The sequence below is a fragment of the Amblyomma americanum genome, chromosome 6 (assembly GCF_052857255.1).
Source record: "Amblyomma americanum isolate KBUSLIRL-KWMA chromosome 6, ASM5285725v1, whole genome shotgun sequence".
In the NCBI taxonomy this organism is placed as follows: Eukaryota; Metazoa; Arthropoda; class Arachnida; order Ixodida; family Ixodidae; genus Amblyomma; species Amblyomma americanum.
Genome location: NC_135502.1, coordinates 74,814,067 through 74,835,010, shown reverse-complemented (window position 1 = coordinate 74,835,010; position 20,944 = coordinate 74,814,067). Strand labels below are relative to the sequence as shown.

Genomic DNA, 20,944 nt, shown 5'->3' with positions numbered 1-20,944 from the left:
GCTCTTTGCCCCCTGGCGGATAGCGTTCAACGAGGCCGCCGCCGCATCTCATTGACGCCGTGGGGCTTTGGCGGCGAGCCGCTGACCCCGCGGGGGAGAACCTTTCCGGCGGATCAGACGGAGCGCGCCGTCGAGTCAATTGCTCCGCTGCTCGAACGTAGCGGCGCGTGAGTCGAACATCATCTATCATCTTTTCGTCTGGCGAGCTGTCTGTCGGCCACAAGAACGCAGTATAATCGGACGCCGCGAGGTTCGTGGTGACAGGCGTATAGGTACAGGATCGAAGCCTCTTCGTGATACCATCGCACAAGCGGCAGACGTGGGAGACGGTCTGTTCAGAAGAGGCTTCGACCGTCACCCACGTCAGCGGGCAGGGCAACACACGTAGCTATCCTTTCTTTGAACTCGCATGTGTCTTTCATCGATGGTGGGGCCTGCAATTGACATGTGTTCGCCCCATTACGCTGTCGCGAGGCTGGTGGTTTGGGGGCTAAAAGTTGCACTGAAATAGGTCAGCTTCACATCGAGCGGGATGCGGAGAATGTGAACGCGGTCTCTTCCGCGAATTCCTTTCGTAGGCAAAGTAACAGGAAACGCCTAGAACTTTTGTATGCATGACATGCCGATGAGAGGGTTTACGCGGCACGCAGGCGGATCTTGACAGCGTAAATTCATCCTCAGGCATTTCAGATGATATCGATAAAACTGTCAGAGGAAAAGACGGGAGAGGCTTTAAAAGAAAGCTCGAATGTAACTCACATGTATCTAAATGGAAGACTTCCTTGGTCGCCGAGATGAAGTATCGAGAACTTCGCTTATAAACAGGGGTTTCCGGTTTTTCTGGGCGAGATGACGTTGTGTACCTCACTCTCCTTCATGCTGATGTCATTTCGAAACCTGAGACATCAACGCAGTCACCTCAATCGAGTGTTTTTACCGCAAGGTCTGAGAGAGAACGCACAGTGCACGTCACTCGGCGATTCTCAATAAGCCGACGCGCAGCTGATTGCGCTTACGAGAATATCGAGGGGCCTCGCGTCAGTTGCAGTGAAGATAGCGCGCACGCACAATCATTAAGGCCGCGCCATCCCTGAGCAGTATCGCCAGTGTTCCGGCGCGCGGTATCGTCGGACGTCCTCCGTCCGCGCTGCTCATCAAAGCGACGGCGACAGGACATTAGCGTCGCTCGTCCAAGTGCGCCGTCGCCGGCCGGGGCTACGCGGCGATCATTTACGCGGTAACACATATCGACGTCGAACAGAAGGCAAACACGTTACGCCCATAAAAACGCGAAGCGCGCGCGCGGCTCCAAACCTCATTAAACGTCGCTGACCTCCGGCGAGCGACCGCGCGCTCACCGCGTTGCGCTTCTCAGCCAAGCTAGACGAGGCGGCCGATCGACCGGCCTAATAAGCAGTAATCCTCTGCTAGAGCTGCAACCTGTTTCTGCCTTGCTTCTCCACAAGCTACGAGGAGGCGTTCCCGAAGGCGCCCAAGATTTACCGCTATCGTCCGGAGGGAGCAAGTAAGAAGAGCCTGGCGCGGCCTTGACTATACGGAGGTTTTGCAACGGCCGCACACACTCTATCTCTCCGTTCTCTTAGTGGCGCGAGCTTCACATCGCAGCTTTGACTGCATTGCGTTGCTTCTTCGGACGCTGCGGCGAGTTGCGCTGCGAGCCACCTGCAGCCCCGCGTAGCATTCTCGCGCCAAACTGCGCACCGCGCATAAATCGCACCGCTGGAAGCTCCGCGCCGGTGCCGACGTTGCCTCCTCACGCGCCGGCCAGGTGCAAGTGTAATGCTTGAGGGCGCGATCTCTCCGATCGATGCACACGCGTGATCCGAAACGTGGGAGCCAGCCGCCCACACTTTTGTTTTGTTTCGTTTTCTTTCGCTTTGTGGGCAGAGTATAGGAAGGAGAATGAGGCTGTGGGGAAGAGAGTAAGGCGCAGGGAGAATCAAACAAAGTCCTAATGACAGGCGAGGCCGAGAGGTCAGTCGCAGGGGCATTTTTATGGCCTGCTACGCTTTACAGTGGGAATGGGTGCTCGAGAGGTGTGTCTGGAAAAAGAGGGTTCAGGTTTGTTATCCGCCGTGAGAAAGTGTTTCGCGTCAAGGCAGATAGACAAGACGACCATGCCCGCTGTTGTTTCTCGTAACTCTAGTAAAATTTGCTCGCAAGAAGAAGGAATAAAGAGCACTAAAAAGTAAAATGAGTCGTGGCAGCTCATGGTATATAGATTCTTTAGCGGAGGATTGGCAGCTGGGCCTGAACCGGACGATAGGCCGTAATGTGACTTTAGCAAATGCTGGCCACCGGGTATTCTTCCTGCCTTTCTTGGCGGGGTAAATATACTCCTCTCATCTTTGCTGTCATCGACATGACAGCATATTCCAGTCGACTGCACACCTCCTCTACATGGATTTCAAGAAAAGGGGCCTTGTTCGACAAAAATTAGAGTTGTGAGCCTTATAATACACATAGCTGGCTACTCCAGATGGGGATGGTAAGATTGAGCCGATACGCACTCACACCACAGTACCGCCCACACATATACAAGGATAGGATTTTCCCAAGCAGCATATAAGTATTGTGTCCGTGAGCGACTTTAAAGGGGACTTCGTCGCAAGCAGCACCGCTGCAACGTCTCTCCACAGTCCAAGTACAGCTTTTGTCAAAAATATACAGTGCAGGGGGTTTGCTTCTAACCCGTACAGTGCTCTCTAGCGCCACTGAAGGTCCTAATCTTCGGGGAGGCGAGGACGAGAGTTCCCCTCATTGCCGAGAGATTTGTAACGATGACGATGCAAAAGGAGCAACGCTCCGTGGTCCAGAAGCGCACCCCGTGGGCTGTATAGCTTTTACAAAGACTGCACATTACGAGACATTTGGTGTAAAGTCTCTAAGAAGGCGTTCCGTAGGTCTCGCTAGTCGGAAGAATTAAATTCTGCTTTCCGTGGCAAAGTTACGTTTTCTCGGGTTAGCTATACTCGCGTTACTTGCACCAGTGACCAGACTCCTCATACCGTAAGCAGAGAACAGCGTGCGCGCACAATGGGATGCGTGAGCATCTGCACATGCCACGGGCTAAGGTGCAAGGTTGGGCAGCATTGTTTGGCGCAGCGGAGGCGGAGAGGCAATTACTGTCCAAGCAGATAAACGGTGCGAACTAGTTCTCGCATTTTGGCGCCCGCTCCGCGTTATTGTTCAACGGCCCTCGCACATTACTGCGCAACACTTCGTATAATGGCTGCTAGAGCATAAAAGGAGATCCTCTAAGCCATTTGTCTCATTCTCCTTGACAAACCCGTTTTACACTTGGCGAACGTATGGACTAAAGATGTGGGCGACAAGGCGCAGTGATAAATCGATCTTCTTGCCCGGCCACGATATACGCGAATGGTGATGGAGTAGTGGCTTTTACAAGAGAAAGAAAAACATATACATACCTAAACTGGCACATCGTGGGCGACGAAAATAACGCGGAATCGATAAAGTTCGCCCTACAGTTAGGAGCAATGGTAGAGGGAGGGCAGGGAAGATGGAATTCTTCAAAAAACATAAAAACAGGCAAGGAGGGTACACGCAACCCGCTATTCAACGGTCACATGCAGACAAGTCATCTTGTCGAAACGTTGGCGATTGGCTTCCCTCGACTTCAATTCCTTCGTTCTGGGCGTTTTTGTTTTGTTTCGTTTTTTTTTATGTTAGGGCTAAGCATTCTAGAAGTATACCCTTGAGTAGCTCGGGAAATATGCCATTCAAAATTTTCTATAGTCGGATACAACTCAAGAACAAAGCAACGGATGCCCCTCAGAGGAGGTTCTCCAGCCAATGGCGCCGACCGATTTTCAAGACGCCGCAGTTAATCCAATTAAGCCGTGGTTATAATCCCCCTTCATCCGCCACCCCCTGAGATGTCACGCTAGCAGGTCTGAGGAGGTTGACGCCGAAGTCACGAGAATCAGTCGACGCCATTGGCTGGAGGGTCTCCTATGAGCGCAATCTGCCGCTTCTGTCTTGAGTTGTATCCGACTATAACGTCAAGTGAAATATCCTGCAAAGTATTGGTCGCAACAGGACCACTACTGTGTGACTGCTAGTTCGCATGCTTATTTCATTTTTTTTCTGGTTTGTTATTTCATTCGTTGCCACGTTTTGAGGAGGAGGAGCTTCCTGACCACTGTACAGGAAGATAGAATAAATCTGAGTGATTCGAGGCTCTCACCTGTAGCGCTGAGGGCCAGAACGATCAGGTTGCGATGCATCGTTGAGCCTGGAATAGAATAAAAAGAAGGTTACAAACTGATATTTTTGATAGTACCACACTTGCGGCATAGAAAATGCAGGGGTTAATCTTCCTTTTTTTCTTATCTTCATTAGTGAGCCCCAGATCATAAAAAAGGCGTTGCGATATTTTGTGATCTAACCAGACCAGCCGTTTTTACGCTGGGAAACAGATACGAGATAACAAAGGAAGCGTAGACAGGATAGTCTAAACTGCGCAAGCTCATTCATAGTTTTTTGACCAAGTGATAACGATAAGATTCCTCTGTTTGAATTTGTGTGATGAAATCCGTCGACTGGCATGACGACTCCAGAAATTTTTTTTGTGTGTTTTGTACTATTTTTGCCGGTGATTATTTCTGCGACATTGCTTCCCTTCGTGTAAGCCAGGCATGAGCTAGAACCAAGTCCTATTTGGTTGTCAAAGAGCTCCAGGCGAACGGTATCGCACGTTGCCCAAAACTGTTTTTGTTAGAATCAGAAATTCATAATCAAATCCGTTTGGTATCCTGAAGATCGTACGCAATTGTCTTTCTAAAAGAGGTCTCAGAACACAAAACTTAAAGCCTTCTGCCAGGTATTTGAGCGAAGGAAACTACACATCACAAGAGCAGTTCTATTTCTGTACATAAACAAAAGATTACATTATGTAAATAACGCGCGAACTATAACCACTGAAAAACAGCAAGTATTTCAAACACCCCGTACAAGAGTCGATGTGTGTCAAATGCAACACTGTTTATGCAGTATAAAGGTATAATTGACAAGACCTCCGGCTAAAGAAAACCAGGATCAAAAGTGCGTAAACGGGAACACTGACGCCTCTTTCTCGCACTACAGTACTCAAGTCAAAAAGTTTCGTGCAACGCTTAGTGTAGAAGAAGGCATGTCTATGACCACAATTCTTCTGGCTTCCGCTTGAAAATTCCCACCTCACTCATACCTTTATTACTACGCAACCACCATGTTCATCTACATCAACACTGTACTCCACAGGAAGGCGACGTCTCTTAAATACACCGAAACTTGAAGAAAAATCTCATCTGTTGCTCCGTAGTGCTACGCTAAGCGTTGATTAGCGCAGAAGAAAAGGGCTAAACGCAGACGTGTACGGAAACCTGCTCTCTGCTAATCCGAGCTTCTATCTTTACCGTAGCGAGTGGTAATAAGGTACCAGGGTGTATATCCTCGCCCGCGAGTTGGCCGCTAGCGCAGTCACGTTCTGTTGATCACATAGCGCTCAACGACGCGTAGCGCTCTCCTCCGGTATGTTGGGGTTCGCAGGCCAAGGCCGCACGTGCTCTCGCAGCACAGGACAGGTCTATAGCAGAGGACGGTCCGGGAGGCGAGATCTCAACAGTGCCGATGACATTTCTGGCATACGCTAGCCGCCGCCACATTACTTACTGCCTCGTTCCCAGCCGATCTAGAACGCGAGAAGAGCGACATGGTCCTGACAGCGGAATGCCCGTACCCACTGGCGCCGCCGACGGGCTTAATTAGAACCTGGAAGACCTTGACGCCGCCGCTAACAAAGGTGCTCACGACGCCGTTAGCAAAGCCGGCCGCTATCGTGAGGTGGACAGCGGCGGGGGCTATCAGCCAAATCGGCCGAGGAAGCGCGCTGACCCTGACGGAGGCTGAGCGGCGTGACTCCGATGGTCCTATTTTGTAGAGGCTTCACGGCGCCAAACAAGCAGGCCTCGGCATCGTCTCGCGCGAACCACCGAGGCACCTCATCGGACCGCGTCCTCGGAACAAGACGCGCACTCGAGCCATCGGCTACTCTCTTTCCGATACACTCATTACGTCCCCCCTCTCCACCTCTACCCCCTGCTTTCCTTCTCTCTCTCTTCCCTTCTCGTCGTCATCCTCAGAGTCGCTGATTGTATTTGAGCGCAAATTGGGACATACGCGTGTTTTTTGAGGGTCGATGGAAGCCAGGTTTAATCACGATTTCATGAAGAGACGAGCGCGAACGCGGAAGCCGTCTCTTTTTTTCTTTTCCCCTTCTTTTTTTGTGAGGAAAGAAATCGAGAATGTGGGTCAATGCGAATCAGCGTGGCACGTGAGAGAACCGCAAATTGCCTGCGCAACACGCGCATTCCCGGTGGATCATGCGAGCCGAAGGAAATGGATTCGCTTTCTCAAGGAGAGAGACGCTCGCACGATTATCGGAAAGCAATGAGCGGTCCTCGGGCCCGCCGCCCTTATGTTTCTTCGCGATAGAGTTACATAACACCTACTACCGCCGAACGCATGCGCTGATGTGAGAACGTTAGCACTAAGCGACAGGGGAGCGTCACGGCGGAGGCTTCCCCGCACGACTCATCGCATCTGCACTAAGCGTTCGCCTAGCTCGTTTTCGACATACACTGGAGATACACGTGTGTGTAGTATAGTGTCTTTCTCGCATCGCTCATTAAGGTAGAAAGGAGGGTAACGAAGAGACCCTATCCAACCTTTCACGTTTCTTGGTTCGCATATTTGGCTATGAAACGTAGCGTGCTGGCCTTGAAGCATTAGTAGCGATTTAACCGTTAATGATTCTCCTGCGCCAAACACTTCCACGCTCCATCGATTAAGCCTTGTTCAAGCATACGAGAGGCCGATAAACCGAAATGAATAAGGGTAAACCATCGTAGTCCAGTGTTGCAGTCCTAGCCGTTTGTGTAGTCACTGCATGCTAGCCATATTCATGTGCTCTTTTTAAGACGAATGACGAAACGTTTTCAGGGAAAGAACGTTGCACAAGCACCGCAGGAGCTCGGTGCTGCTAACGGTGTGAAATATCACTTGCAACTTAAGCGTGATTAAGTGCAGCTTCACTGCCTTCTTCACTCGCGCCTTCACTTAATCGAGGTGAAAAGAAAGCTGGCGAGACAGACTTTCCCGAAGAAATGACGAAGGGGGAAAGGAGGAGGGAGAGGTAAACTGGGCACATTATGAGGGGCCGCTCATCAAGGGGACTGACTCTTCTTTGCCTTAAGACGTAACGCTGCCGCGCAACTAGTCTAGCGGCGGCTCATTTTCTAGCGCATGAAAGAGACGCCAACGGCGTGCAGGCACGTCTCCTACGCTGGCAGCTTCACTACGCACCGAAACCAACGTAGCCGCGCGCGAAGAGGAGCTTCCAACTCCCGGCGCCGCGAGTGTGCGGAGGGAACGGGGGCGCACATGATCAACCAAGTGGGTTTACGAGGCGAGGGCAGTCTTCACGGCAACCGCACTAGCAGGGGGCAGCAGCGACGGCACTGCGGCGCCACATTATCGCGGGGCGAACGCGACGTCCCGCACGTCGATGGCGGCGCGGTAGCCGCCGGCGCGACCTCCCGACCCCGGCAGGGTCAGAGGCTCCCGCCGGGACTCGGCCGTTCCGACGCGTCAGCTCATCCACAAAGCCCTCCAGCGCACGAAACCCCTCCGCTCCAAGACTCCTAGAAGCACCCCGGTCATCCCCGACCGAGAGATTCAACTGCCCCGCGTTGCTCCTCCGATCCGCTACAGTGATACGTGTGACTCGGTGGCCACGCTTCCGCGGCGAGCCCTTGCCTCGATCGCGATGATCCTCCCATCCTGCTACCGACTCCCCCGCCCTCCTTTTTCTGACGTCTACGGTCATTTTTCTTCGCCAGTGCGTCCCGCTGGGACGTGAAAAGCAAAATCGTCCGTCATTTCCCCGTTCTGCCCAGGTCCTTCCGCCGGCGCAGCTGTCCTCATTACAAGTTCAGTAATCTCGCGACGCGGTAGCGCGGTATAGGACACGCTGTCCAGAGGCTCGCGAGGAGCTGTCCATCTACCGGGTCCTGAGAGGGGCGGGGCTCGGGTGGACGGGGCGATGTCGCGGTGATGGGGACAAGACGGCCACTCTATATGGTTGCTTCATGTTGCTGCTAGGCGACACTGGGGACTCTGGTGCCGTGTGAATTAGCGCTGACATTTTATATTGCTTTTTGCTGCTTCGTTGTGCTGATTTTGCGACACTCATCACGGAAGTCGACCCGCTTTTGCTGGCGCGACGGCAGCTGACGAGTAAATTGCGAAAAACGGTTTTTCCTATCCAGACGAAAACAAAAAAAAAGTGCCTAGTGTACTTGTTGTAGTTTGGAACTGCGATCTAGAAAGCGTGTACTAAATGTGGTTAAGCTGGTAGCCGCCATTATCATGTATCACTGTTTCGCATTAAGTGGATGCCTACGAGTGCGCAAGACTTTACGTAACTGCACCGTCCAGCTCTTGACATCGGAGAGGCGGCAAACACATCACAGCACAACTTCTGGCCAGAGGCGGACCTATGGGAAATTCTTGGAGAGGGCGACTGCGAATGGGGTAGTGGTAGGACCTTATTCACAGATTTTTCGTTTCCTACGCAAAACTTCGTGCTGTGGGAGTTTTCTGCCATTCTTAATATTTTGTTAAACCTCTTGCGTGTTGAAAACGATCGCGAAAACACGTCAGTGTCAATGCGCCCGTGCCGACTAAACGCCATCGTCCATCTAAAAATTAGTGAATGAGTTTATGCCTCTGTTTGAATGGCTCTCAAGCCGAAAGGTACTAAAAGAAAGGAGAGAGGGAGTAAGGCCAGTGTGCTGGCAGTAGCTATAGTTTGTGGGCGTTGCCTGATAACAGAACGTGTAAGCCCAACTATGCTCGCCGTATTACAGATTATAGACTTCACCCAATTGCGACAGCTAGTGTGCATAAGCATGCACAGCAGTTCCATGCGGTATTCCTTCCGTGAGTCAATCGCTCGCTGCCGCGTAGCTCGCGCAGCGCTTCCTTAAAGGCGAAGCCGCTGTCCCGAAGCGGGTGTTTATGCATTAGTTCCGGTTGGGCCGCTGGTCGGCGCTGCTCGAGGAAAGAAGTCAAAGGTTGACGCCGTGGTATAGTTTTGCGTATCGCGGCGTACCAGGTCGCGCTTGTCAAACATCGTAGTGCTGCGACGCGACAGGTCCTGTCGAAGACACGCGGACGTTTTGTTTTCCTTGTCCATTTCACTTCGTGACGGCGCTCGCGGGATCGTGCACGTCTTGTGCACAAAAGCACGAAGACATTTGGCACAGGACACATGTTGAGCGAGGCAGGAGCATGCAGGTTTCCGAACTATCTCTTTGTATTTTCCTCACGTGCTTTTTCTTCGAAGTTGGTACTGTCCGAGGGAGCGATTGAAGCCCTTTTGCTACACTGAGCAGGTACCACGAATACTAAGTTTTATTTTGTCACGCAAGGGTGCGGAATGTAATCAGTTTTCCTCACGCAGTCAACGCTTCTACGAGAGCAACTTCGAAAGCAGCCGAGTGTATGGACGTTCAGAAACCAAGGCCGTTCTCTTCTGATGCTCCACGTATGCTAATGCCTTCTGTAAAGGCTTTGGAACAAAATGAGCCCTCATATGCGGAAAGGCGCAAAAACATGCGTATACTACCTATCCCATCCTTCTGATACTTTCTTAAATCGTAAGAATGGGAGGCGTTCCAGTGGGTGTCCTTTTAGCTGACTGCAAAATGAACCTATAGAGGCACACCGCTCGCACGGCCGGCGTAGATGCGGACATCTACGCATGCAAAACGAGCAGACCTTGAGCATATATGCTGGCGTGAGTACTCTGTACCCGCAGTTCCTTGTTATACAGCACTTTCTCCTTTTTGGTCTCCTCCTATCGGTACCGTCTAGGCGAAGTCAAAACCCACATTTTCGCCACCGCTTTTTCTCAGCGTCTGGGAGTTCAATGATAAACGTTGTAGGGGGCGGTAATGTCGCGTTTTTTTTTTGCTTCGTTTTCAGCGAAGCTTTCTGAAGTGCCGCCAAGGATTCTAACTTTTTGCCAGAGCGCCTGCCTTCCGACTTCGGCAGCGTGTTCGTTACCGAAGACATCGATACGAAAGAGCGCCCTGACAGTGCGAGACGAAGGACAACGCCCGTTCCCGCTCCGTGGGCTACTCATTGCGGTATGCAAGCACGCGGCGGCAGAGGCGACGAGGCGTGGGCAGATGGCGGCCGGACGCCCACCAGATGTTCAGAGACGCAGTGTTCGCACGTCGCCCCTTCACTCTTTGTTCCCCAAGGTCTTCCCCCCGTTGTTATAGCGAGAACCAGGTCGGTGTCATCGCGCGCGCACCTCTGGGAAGAAGGCCGCCTTGAACTGATGGGAGCGTATTCCCCGCATGGCTTCCTTCTTTTACTCTCTCTCTCTTTCTCTCATCTCGCGTGCTTGCTTGTTTCTGAGCTGTCTAGGGTATGCGTGCCGCGAGAAGTCATTTGCCTTTTTTTGTTTTTTATCTACACGCGAACCCGTTAAGCGAGAGTCCCTCTCTAACATTGCAAGCTGCATTTGCATTCCACATCGCGTGTCACTTACGAATTGAAACACACAATAGGGAATAAATAACACGAACAGCTTCATCGAATAGACTCCATAGGCAGTTTCAAATGGGAAGAACTCTTAAGTTTTTTTTTTAACGTTGTATTCTGGTTAACAGTTTGACGGAAGTGTATACGGATAGCTATAGTCATTCAGAAACGAAGGTGAATAAGATGTCATTCAATAAGAATGTACGAAATGTGTTGCGCTTCCCAACCGGGGTTCAATTTCGGCCTTCTCGCTGATATAGTCCGCGTCTAGCCCATCTGCGACCCTGTTTGCCACGCATGGGGTTGCTGCTGGGTGTTTCTGCGTGGCCACGCTCCTCTGTCAACTTACACACCGAAACGCAAGCAGGAACGCACGCTAGAATTGAGCCTCACTATGGTTCTAAGCGTGCACATTTAATTCCTTTTTTTCTAAAGTGAGCAATTGAAAAATATACACATTCTGTTGTAGCTATCTTGCGGACATCTACAACTATGCAATGGAGTCTGTTCTCGTATTTTCAAACTCCTGAAAATTTTGCTGAGCGTTTTAATTTCGCAGCTAATGAACAAGAGTGATAAATTTTCCTAATATGCTACGCTACGCTTAGATAAAGGAGTGCTTAGCTGTGAAAAAAAATTCAAAACTGCTGCTTTCATTTTTTTTAAACGTGCCAATTTGCTTCTGTAGTTTTGCTTCAGGTTGCATGAAACACCGTGTGTGTAATACATGGGCACTCATACGCCTCGCACACGGCCGCTTTCATGGCATGAGCGTGACCAGAATGTTAATGAGCGATGAACTCATTAAAGGGGTCGCCTAATAAACGGCGACATACTCGATCACCGCTGTCTGCCACGAATACACACGACGCTGTATACCACGGCGGCCGTTTGTACTCCGGGCCGCAAAACAAGGTGTCCACAATACTGCAACTACCGAAAGCCACCATCTCCATCACGGGACCTCTGGAATGCACCGGATGTGTTCAACGACCCGAACTTAATTGAAGTCTGTGGAGGCTCACCGTTGGTCCCAACTGGACTTCCCGTGCCCCATTCGTCTGGGCAAAGATTCTAGTGTTCCCGTGCCAAGTCCGAGGCGAGTCACATTCCTTCGCCAGTCTGAGCACCAAACGCTTCTTTCAAATGCAGGGCACGGCTGGTGCGATGTTTGAAATTCTTCCAGCTATGCGCTTGGCCTATAAAGGAACTTCAAGGATGGGATTTCATCTTTTCCTTATTTAATAAGGGTCCAAAATAAATTAAACGGGTCTGTGCAAGTCCGCAAGTCCACGTCGCTTTTGGATGTCGCTACTCTCGTTTTGATCGCGGGAAAACACTATGGCCCTCTCCCTCGCAACTAAAAAAAAAACGCACGTTGTTTGATTCTATAATGTCGCAAAACGAGTTCAAATTTTTAGGCTTTTACGACGACTCTCCGGTTTCAGCCAGTTAGAAATCGGCAGTTTTACTACGAAGCTTGGCGCTACCTCGATTCTCGTCCTTGACAGAGGCTACTAACACGTGGGGAAAAGTTAACTTCTACATGGAAAAAAAAAAAGATAAAACCTTGAAAAGGGAGAAGCAAAAGGGAAGGAGAGGGAGGAGGTCATCCATAAAGCAAAGGTTACATTCTAACGAAACACGGCCGTAAAACGCATTCATAACTGTGACCTTCCGACGCCGTAACGGTTCTTTCTGGTTACTGGCCCCCACACTTCCTCTAACGTCAGGAGCGCCGAGAATCCTTGACTTAGGGAAATAAAAACATCAAAGCGGCTGGAAGGAGAGGGAGAAAAGAGAAGGGGACCAGAGTGACGTTCGGAGGGAAAAGAGAGAAGGAGGTGCAGTGAAGGTAATATTTCGCACACCGGTTGGCTGCAGCTGCTGCTAAGGTTCTTAGCGCCTCGCCTTGACGCTGATTGCAGACACTCAGACAGACGCGAACGGAAGCAATCGGAAGATGTTGTCAAGGCCACACATAGCTCAGGCTCTCCAAGTTAGATGTGCAGTACATTTGCATTCCTGAGTATGCATGGGCGCACTCAGGAAAAAAGAAAAAAAAACGATTACTGGTGACCTGAACCTTATACCTACAGGTTAGGTATTTTAGAAAAAAAAAGTGGCATATTCCGCATCTAAGCGAACAACTTGGCGAGCACGCTGTGGTATATATGCATGGTTATCTTCAAGTTCCCATCGCGTCTCTTCCGCAGCAAGCATAAATACTAAAGATACTGTTTCCAAACCGCTTTGAGGCTCTCTAATTCGGTGCCGTGTTGACAGTTAACAGAAAAGCAAGGTGACGTCATGAGAGTTGTCTGAAAGTGTCTTTTCGTTCCCCCTCTCCCTTTCACCTTCTAGCAGAGCGGCTGTGAACAGCAGCACCACACTGGGGGTGACGTCAGATGACAGGCGGTCTCAGCGTGCGCACATTTTGTAGCGCGAGGGGCAGCAAAGACTGGCTCCCTTTTAAAGACAACGTAAGTACGCTCCGCCTGTCCGAGCAAAGCGCTCAGCACGATCTACAACCAGAATCAAGAAAAACAAAAAAATACGAAGAAAGAATGCACGACTTCGCGCGCGAACAGCGGAATGAGCACACAAGCGACCGTAGCAGTCAGAAAACGCCTCGCGAATCTGATACCCGGAAATGACACCACCGCGAGAGCATCGAGTGTGGTCGTCGGCGGCGGCGGCGATTACGTAGTGCCCTGCTGGGCGTTCTGACAATGAGCCTGTGTTGGCGTGTGTGTATGACCCTGCCATTAGGTGGGAGAGAGGAAAGAGAGGGGGAAGGGAGGCCCACCCGCGCAGGTGTGTCATCGTATCCACGACAACTTTGCTCGTTGTTGTGCCCGCGCTCATTGCGTAATCGAGCTGGTGCGCTGGCGCGGCGACCTCAAGGGGATAAGAAAAACAGGAAAGCGTGGTTTTTTTTCCCCCACTGGCGCTGCGCGCCGTGTCTTCCTACGCGCGACTCTCGTGCGAAAGAGAGTCGGCGACGACGTCTCCTGAATGCTTAATGAGCGAGGGGTTTAGAGCGTTTGTTTTTGTTCCATTCTCCTTCATTTCAATCGCGTTTTGGATTTGAGGCAGGCGCGCAGAGTTTACCGAACTAGATTAGGCCGTAATTGTAAGCTGACTGCGGTACCAGTTTGTCTATGCACTATGCGCCTGCTTTGTGCGCTAACGGGGGAGTCATTTCCTAGATCCTGGGAACTCGAAAAGGGCCTCAGTGCGGCAAAATTATGGTTAAGCGCATCTTTTTGTCGTTCCAGTCTCAGCGCCGTTTGCTCAGCTGTACCACCAGCTTTGTTAAAGTAGCACAGCGAACTCAGTCACGCCTCTATAGCTTATGTTTTTAGAGGCATATAAATCACACAGTTCGCATACGGTGCCTGGTGAAAAACATGAACTAATTGCTTTAACGCCGCAAGGTTATGAGGATACCAATATATGAAATCAAAGACCCTTCAAGGACTACTGCACATGGGAAATTGGCGCGAAATGAAAACCTGATTGTTTTTTAGCGTAAAAGGGCGTTAACGTCTTGAGAAAAGTTTGCCGCTACGTACGGGGAATTGAAGTTGACGTGAAGCGCGAGCATGGTGTCACAGTTCTGAGATGACATGCTTGCTGATGAAAGCATTATTTACAGCGCAGCAAGGAAGAGAACACGGACTGCTAACAATGCAACCACGCGTTGGATTTATGCTATAGATTCGTACTAACGACGTACCAACAAACGACACGTACCAACTGTACCATCCCAGCCCATCACCGTTCAACACATAACATGGAGGTAGAACGCTGTCAATTCAGCTGCCATGACGCTCAACATGCACCTGGGAGAACTGCATGCTGATAGAGTGGTCTCTCGAGACTTGTGCGCATGCGCAATAGCAGAAAGCTCGTAGCGCACACCGCAGCTGGATCTAATACCTTGCAATAAACTCTCGACCCTCATAAAAAACTCCGTAGCAGAGTCCCTGAGGAGCACTAAAACAGAAAGAAACTCAACTATTTCCAGCACATCAACATTGTCAGCATTCTCCCCTTGCACGGCGGCGGGCTACGCTGCAGCACTTGTTTGCCTGAACAACGGACCGTTAAAAAAAACTAAAACTAACCAGAGACGAGAAACCCACGCGTGCCTCTGTCTTCTCTATTTTTGGCTCAGCCACGAAATGCGCTCCTTCGCCGCCGACCACACATCTCGCCGGTTGCAGAGACGGCAAGCGTATAAGCACGCCAGAGTGTTTGCAAAACGCAACATCCCCGGTTGCAAAGCACGCAGCCTCCTTCCTTCCGCATGAATGGGGCACAGGAAAGCGAGCGTAACGCACGCCTAAGCGTGAGAGGAAACAGCACGCGCGTGCTAGCGCAAAAAGCAGAGCGACCCTCCCGGCTTGGCCGGAGTGATAAGAAAGAAGAAGACGTTACCGAGGCGGCGGCTTTCTTCGCCGATGTCGCGGGCCAGGCACGCGCGGTCTTCCGTAACCGATAGCCATCGAAGTTTACGGGGCGCGACCGTGGAACAGCGAGCGGGCCTTTCAAGGGTGGGATATCGCCCATCGATTGCCTAGCCTCGAACTTGTCCTTTGTCGGAGCTACTGCGTGGCTTTGTGTTTTACCTCCCCCGCGTAAGCCCGCGGGCAACGAGCTGCTGAAAGAGAATCCGTGAACATCGATAGCTTCCTTCGATACCTTTTCTTCGCTTCTTGGCTGAAAGGGGGCGTGGATCGCCGTCTCTTCTTGCTGAGAATTAAAAAGACTCCGTGTCGCATTTTATGCCGAGCGATGGAAGACCTCTGTACGAAGTCAAGTGGCCTGCCATGGTCTTAATTTCTTTATGGAAACTAATGCACATCGAAAGAATAAAAATGAATGGCGAATCACGTGACGGCAGCGCCTTTTATGACGAAGTTCTTCGAACGTTATTGTTTTATTTACAATTTCCTCAGCCGCCGCGGTGGCTCAGTGGTTATGGAGCTCGGCTGCTGGCCCGAAAGACGCGGGCTCGATCCCGGCCGTGGCGGTCGAATTTCGATGGAGGCGAAATCTAGAGGCCCGTGTACTGTGCGATGTCAGTGCACGTTAAAGAACCCCAGGTGGTCGAAATTTCCGGAGCCCTTCTCTAAGGCGCCCTCATAGCCTGAGTTGCTTTGGGACGTTAAGCCCCCATAAACCAAAACAAAACAATTTCCTCAAAAGTCCGTTTCAAACATGTCCTTAAATAAGATACTAGTGTCTTCGTCACTCTACTTCATGTTCAGAGTAAATCCCTGAGTCTCGCACATTTCTTCTTTCATTTAGCCGACTTATGTCTCGCGAAATCATAAGGTTCGACATCAAGTCCCCATACGGTCAATTCAAAACACTAGTCTAACAAAAAAAAGTCCCCTCCCCCCTCGTTTTGTTGCTTAATAACTACTTTCCTTGCATTAACGCTGAGAAGAGACGTTCATTGCACTCTTTTTTTTTCATTAAAGAGAGCGTATAGTGAAGCAGAAACTACGCATGAGGCGAATGAGAAACGCGCCAAGTTGCTCTGCCCGCGTTTGCTCAGGCATTGCGGCGGCACAACATGAAATTGTAATGCACTCCATCCTCAGTTTGTGACGACCACGCGCGCTTGTTGCTGGGAATACCGACTACTCCGGTATACCGGTGAAACACTACCCGCCTTGAGCGAACGTCCATCCACTACCTTTTTATCTAAGCGAAATCAGCCTTGGCAACCTTCGCGCCTCTGCGCTCAGCATGCTGTGGTGCACGTGTTTTCACAGCGGTCCGGGTACGCGCAATCCGGACGCCTATCTCGCGATTAACCCGTTCTCCGCGTATGCATCGTGCGCAAACAGTTAGCTGTGGCGGCGGCGAGAAGCGCCGCTGCAATTTTGTTCCTCCGCTATGCCCACGCGCTGTGGAAGAAGCCCGTGATTACGAAAACCAAATAGGCCCCTACTCTTCTCGGGAGGAGCGCCGGGTAAGTGGCAGGCGCGAGATGGGACAGCTTCCGGTCAACGTTCGTGCCCGATCCGCCGGCCGCCAATTCTCGTCACGTCCACGCACCGTGAGCGGCGAAAGTTGCAGGGTCCAGGTGCAGCTCGGGGTTCAGGTGCAGCTCGCTTTCGTAATGCGATACGGATAACTCATTCCTATCGCTTGCGTGCCGAGAAAACGCTATGTGGAAGCCTACGCAGTCATCAGTGCGCTTCTCTTTATTGCCGTGATTAAGTCCAAAAGAAGCTAGTTTGCACGTAATGATTTAGGATCTGGAAACACGTGTAGCTTGGTGGAATGCGCTTACTTTTTCTGGTACCGTCTTTTCATGCTTCTTCGCTGCACGCTTTAATAGACTTCGGTTTGTTTAATTCGTTATTTCTGCCACCTTCGCACAACGCATCAAAGAAAAGTGCAGTGCTGTGCATAACACTGCCGATCGCAGTGGAAATGACGTCATGAGCAACGTGATAATATAAAATTTCTTAAGAAATATTCTTATAAACTTGGAAGACGAAGAAGTACGCGACAGGCACTGCTGTTACATCAACTAACCCATAAACTGTTTCTCGCAAAAAACTTACTCTAGTGTAGAATAAAATCATGACTGTTGTAATGCTAATCACAGTTGGTGTTAACATATCAAGGAAGTATAAAAAAAACATAAAGTACGTCGAGAGCTTAGCGCCATTAGGTCGCTGCCATGACAATTATTTGCGAGCATTATCATGGTGCATACTCAGTAGGCAATTGGAGTCAGCAATTTGTCACGATGGAAGGAATACTATGTGAAAATTAAGCTGAACTTGTCCATAACGACGATTTTTTAACTGCAAAATCACTTATTTATAGTTCCCTCAAGTCAGCTACAAGTTTTCTCCCATCCTAGAAAAAGACAACAACAAAGAAGCACAAAATAATATCTAGCATCCAAATGATAATTAACACCTGGCAGTAGAGCACCAAACGAACTCAAAGCGCCTGTAATAATTTTTTCCAGCACACGTACGCTCTTAACCTACGCACTATCCCAATGCTCGAATTCAAGTTTAAACCGTCTACTAAACCGTCTGCGTCTCATCACAAGACGAAACTTAAAAATCCGTGGGAAACCGTATTCCGTTTGCACCCTCTAATGCCGCATGTCGACACCAGGGGCTATTTCACTGACGATACAGAAGTCCGCTTGGGGTGGGGGGGGGGGGGGGGGGGGGGCTACTCAAACGGATTTCAATACCAGCATTCCTTTTGATTACTCTGTACCCACGCAATTTCTCGTAAGTAAGTGGAGCCGCTCCCTTTGAACCGAACGCTCCCACAGCGTCGCTCGCCCATGTACCGTGGCGTTCCCGCACCCCCAGCTAGACCTCGGTCGTCGGCTCCGTTTTTCTCACGTCAATCTCGCCTCGGAATTCTCGGCCCTTGCCAATGTGGCGGTGGCGGGGCTGTCGCCCTGCCCTCTAATACTATCCTACAGGCCTCCAGACTTTCAGGCGCTGCAGGTAAAGTAAAAGGAAGGTGGGGGGAGCAGGAACGACGTTACAGCCTACACATGTTTGCGCTTCTAATGCTCCTCCGGGTTCCGCTCGAAGCCCCCTCGCCGACGCTCGAGAAACGCGCAGACAAGCAGGCTCTAGACCGTCTTGTCTAATATGACGGACAGCAGTCTGGGCGGCAGCGGTAAACCCCTCCCGCCATCTTTCCGCGTTCGTCACTCATCGAGGCGAGCAGGGAGACGGCATGAGGGGGGCAGGTACGAAGCGGGCGCTAAAAACCTCGCGCTCTGCGTGAAAGACGATGGGGTACGCGCGCTATAAGCCAGCCAGCCAGCCGGCCAGCAAGCCCACTGTGGTTACTTCACCGCGAAGATCGCTCACAGTGCGCTCCGCCGGAAACCTCGGGAGGCTCGTGGCGGTTTGAGGCTTAAAAGACGCGATAGCCGAGCTGTCACGCCGTCAGGAGACGTAAGGGCAAGAAGAACCAGTTTCTCCCATCTTTCACGCGGATAGCGGCGAAGAACCAGTAAAGCGAGCTCGCTGTGGCCGCCAGTCGCTCGAGGGAAGGACGTCGGAATACATCTCTCACGCAAGCAAGCGCTTGCTTGCAGCTTGCTACAGCGACGCGGGGATTATTTGCGCGGCAAGGAGGGAAGCGACCAGCCGAGGCGCCTCATACTACCGGCTGTGTGGAAAGAGATAAGCGCAGTTGCAGGCGCAGTTAGATTATCCAGAGGATTCGCAAAATTTACCAAGGGGAACAATATCAGGTACGCGCGCATTTTAAGGAAAATGATCTAGTTATTTCTTGGTCTATTTAGTTTTCACTCTATCGCTTTTCTAAAGTTTCCTCTTGGTGAAGCGATATGGCCCTTCTTGCGTGTCTGTAGCTAGAGCGAACCTCACGCAGCTAATACGCCGGGTAGTGGAAGCTGCTAAAGAGAGGGGAAAAATAAACGGAGTGCGCAGTGCACAGTGGCGAATTTTAAGTTACGCAAGCAGAAGGGAAGAAACCTGGAAAAGAGTCAGCAATAGAGTTCGAAGAGGTATGAAGGTGTCGTTAGGGCTGGTACAGCGTTTAGTACAGAGAGATGATTGTACTCTAGGGCCTAGGGCTTAGGGTCATGACGGCTTCTGAAACACTGAGACCTCTGCATTATGATGAAAGCTTAGGAATTCAACAATTTAAATTTTGTTCAGTTACGTTTATGTCCCGTGAGCAATTTTTCTACAGTCAGTAGTTATACTGAAGAAAAATTTGAGAAATATTGCGGATACCAGGATAAGGAAGCGAGATTCAGCTGTGAAGTCTAGGATGCGCAAGCTTCTAGCAGTCTGAAATTTCATCCCCTATCCTATCAATAATTGACGTAGTATAGGCACATAGTCTCGACATTGCAAATACACAATAACTACTCGCAACACGCTCGAAACACAATATCACACTGCACAGCGCGACACATGGAAGTTTATGTTATGATGTGGATAAATTCGCGTTCTAGTACTGCGACAGAGCATAAATGGAGGAAGATGTACGGATAGGTAAAAGCCATGCCGTGAAGTGCGAATAAACGAAGCACTCTCTCTCTCTTTGCAGTTTCAACGTTAGTTGTAAGTCAAATAAATGAGGTTGTAAACTTATGACTTAATATAAACAAAAGCGTATAGCGTTACGTCACACATAGAGTGCTTATCTCCAGAGTTTGGCAATAACAGGCTGATTTATCAAAAGAGCAAATCAGATCCGCAGAAGGCCGGCTTTCAAAAATTGTAATATCACCCTGAAGTGATAACCTAGCTGCGATTTTTTACGGGCTCTCGAGATATAAACTTGAGAAGGAGCCCCGTAAGTGCACTCTTTAAACAGACAAAGAAGGTCATCGGTGTTATAGCCTCCACAGAGACGAACCATGACTACAAGGCTGTCACGAACCCTAGAGTGTTCTTCGTATCTAGCCCCTCTCAATGCTTCAGCCTTCCCGGATACCATCGCTTACACGCAACAACATAACCATAACTTGCGGTTAGCCGCTTTCGCCCGCTGGCAGTTTCTGTCCGACTCGTAGCCCCCTCCCGCTGCGACCCACAGTCGCGCACGAGAAACAATGGTCAGTCTCAGTGGCCGGCCCTCGCGATGCTGTCCCTACAGAGCTCGTGCCGTCCGTGGCAAAGGCCACGGGGACTGTCAGAAGCGGCGGCCGCTTTGCATAACGTGCAGGCGAGACCAACAAGGGAAGCCGCGTGGACAAGGCTCGGAGCACGATCCAGCACACACTCAGAGGGGACCACGCAAAGGACGAGGGGCCTCGGTGCAGGGTTGGACGAGTAGGACATGTAGGTGGGGAGGGGTGGATGGGTGGGTTGACGAGCCCCGGTGGCCGTGCCGTGGTGGTCGGGCGTCAACGCGGCGGCCTCACCTGCGGAGGTGGCGGCTGCTGCGACGGCGGGTGATGCACGGAGTGTCGACCGCGGCGGAGTAACAACCTTCTCTGAGCTGCGTCCGGGCTGGCTCTGCGGAGAAAGTCCTTTTGCGAGCGAAGTGGGCCACGGAAGAAGAAGAGGGGGGCTGCACGGACTGGCGGCGGGCACGGGAAGAAGACACACGAAGCAGTGGAAAGTGAACACAACACAGGAACCGCCATTGGCAAGGCCGGATCTTCCTTATATATTTCCACGGGGGCGAAGGAAGGCAAGGGTTGCCGCGGGACCAATGGGGCTCCGCACGCGCGGTGACCCTATGCCCCGCTTTCCTTCTCTTCTGCCGCGCGGCGAAGGAGGCGGAGGAAGAGGAGGAGGCC

General features: G+C 51.0%; 1 protein-coding gene across 1 annotated transcript in view; it reads right to left on the bottom strand.

Annotated features, from left to right (window-relative positions):
- The window catches only part of LOC144093714 (U-scoloptoxin(01)-Er1a-like), a 31,017-nt gene extending 10,320 nt beyond the window's left edge, over positions 1 to 20,697 (bottom strand). Inside the window, exons 1-2 of the mRNA XM_077627323.1 lie at positions 20,564 to 20,697; positions 4,232 to 4,279 (exon numbers count right to left, since the gene is read on the bottom strand). Of these exons, the coding sequence (XP_077483449.1) occupies positions 4,232 to 4,271 (40 nt within the window). The 5' untranslated portion in view covers positions 4,272 to 4,279; positions 20,564 to 20,697. The remainder of the gene's footprint in view (positions 1 to 4,231; positions 4,280 to 20,563) is intronic.
- Positions 20,698 to 20,944: the final 247 nt, after the last annotated feature.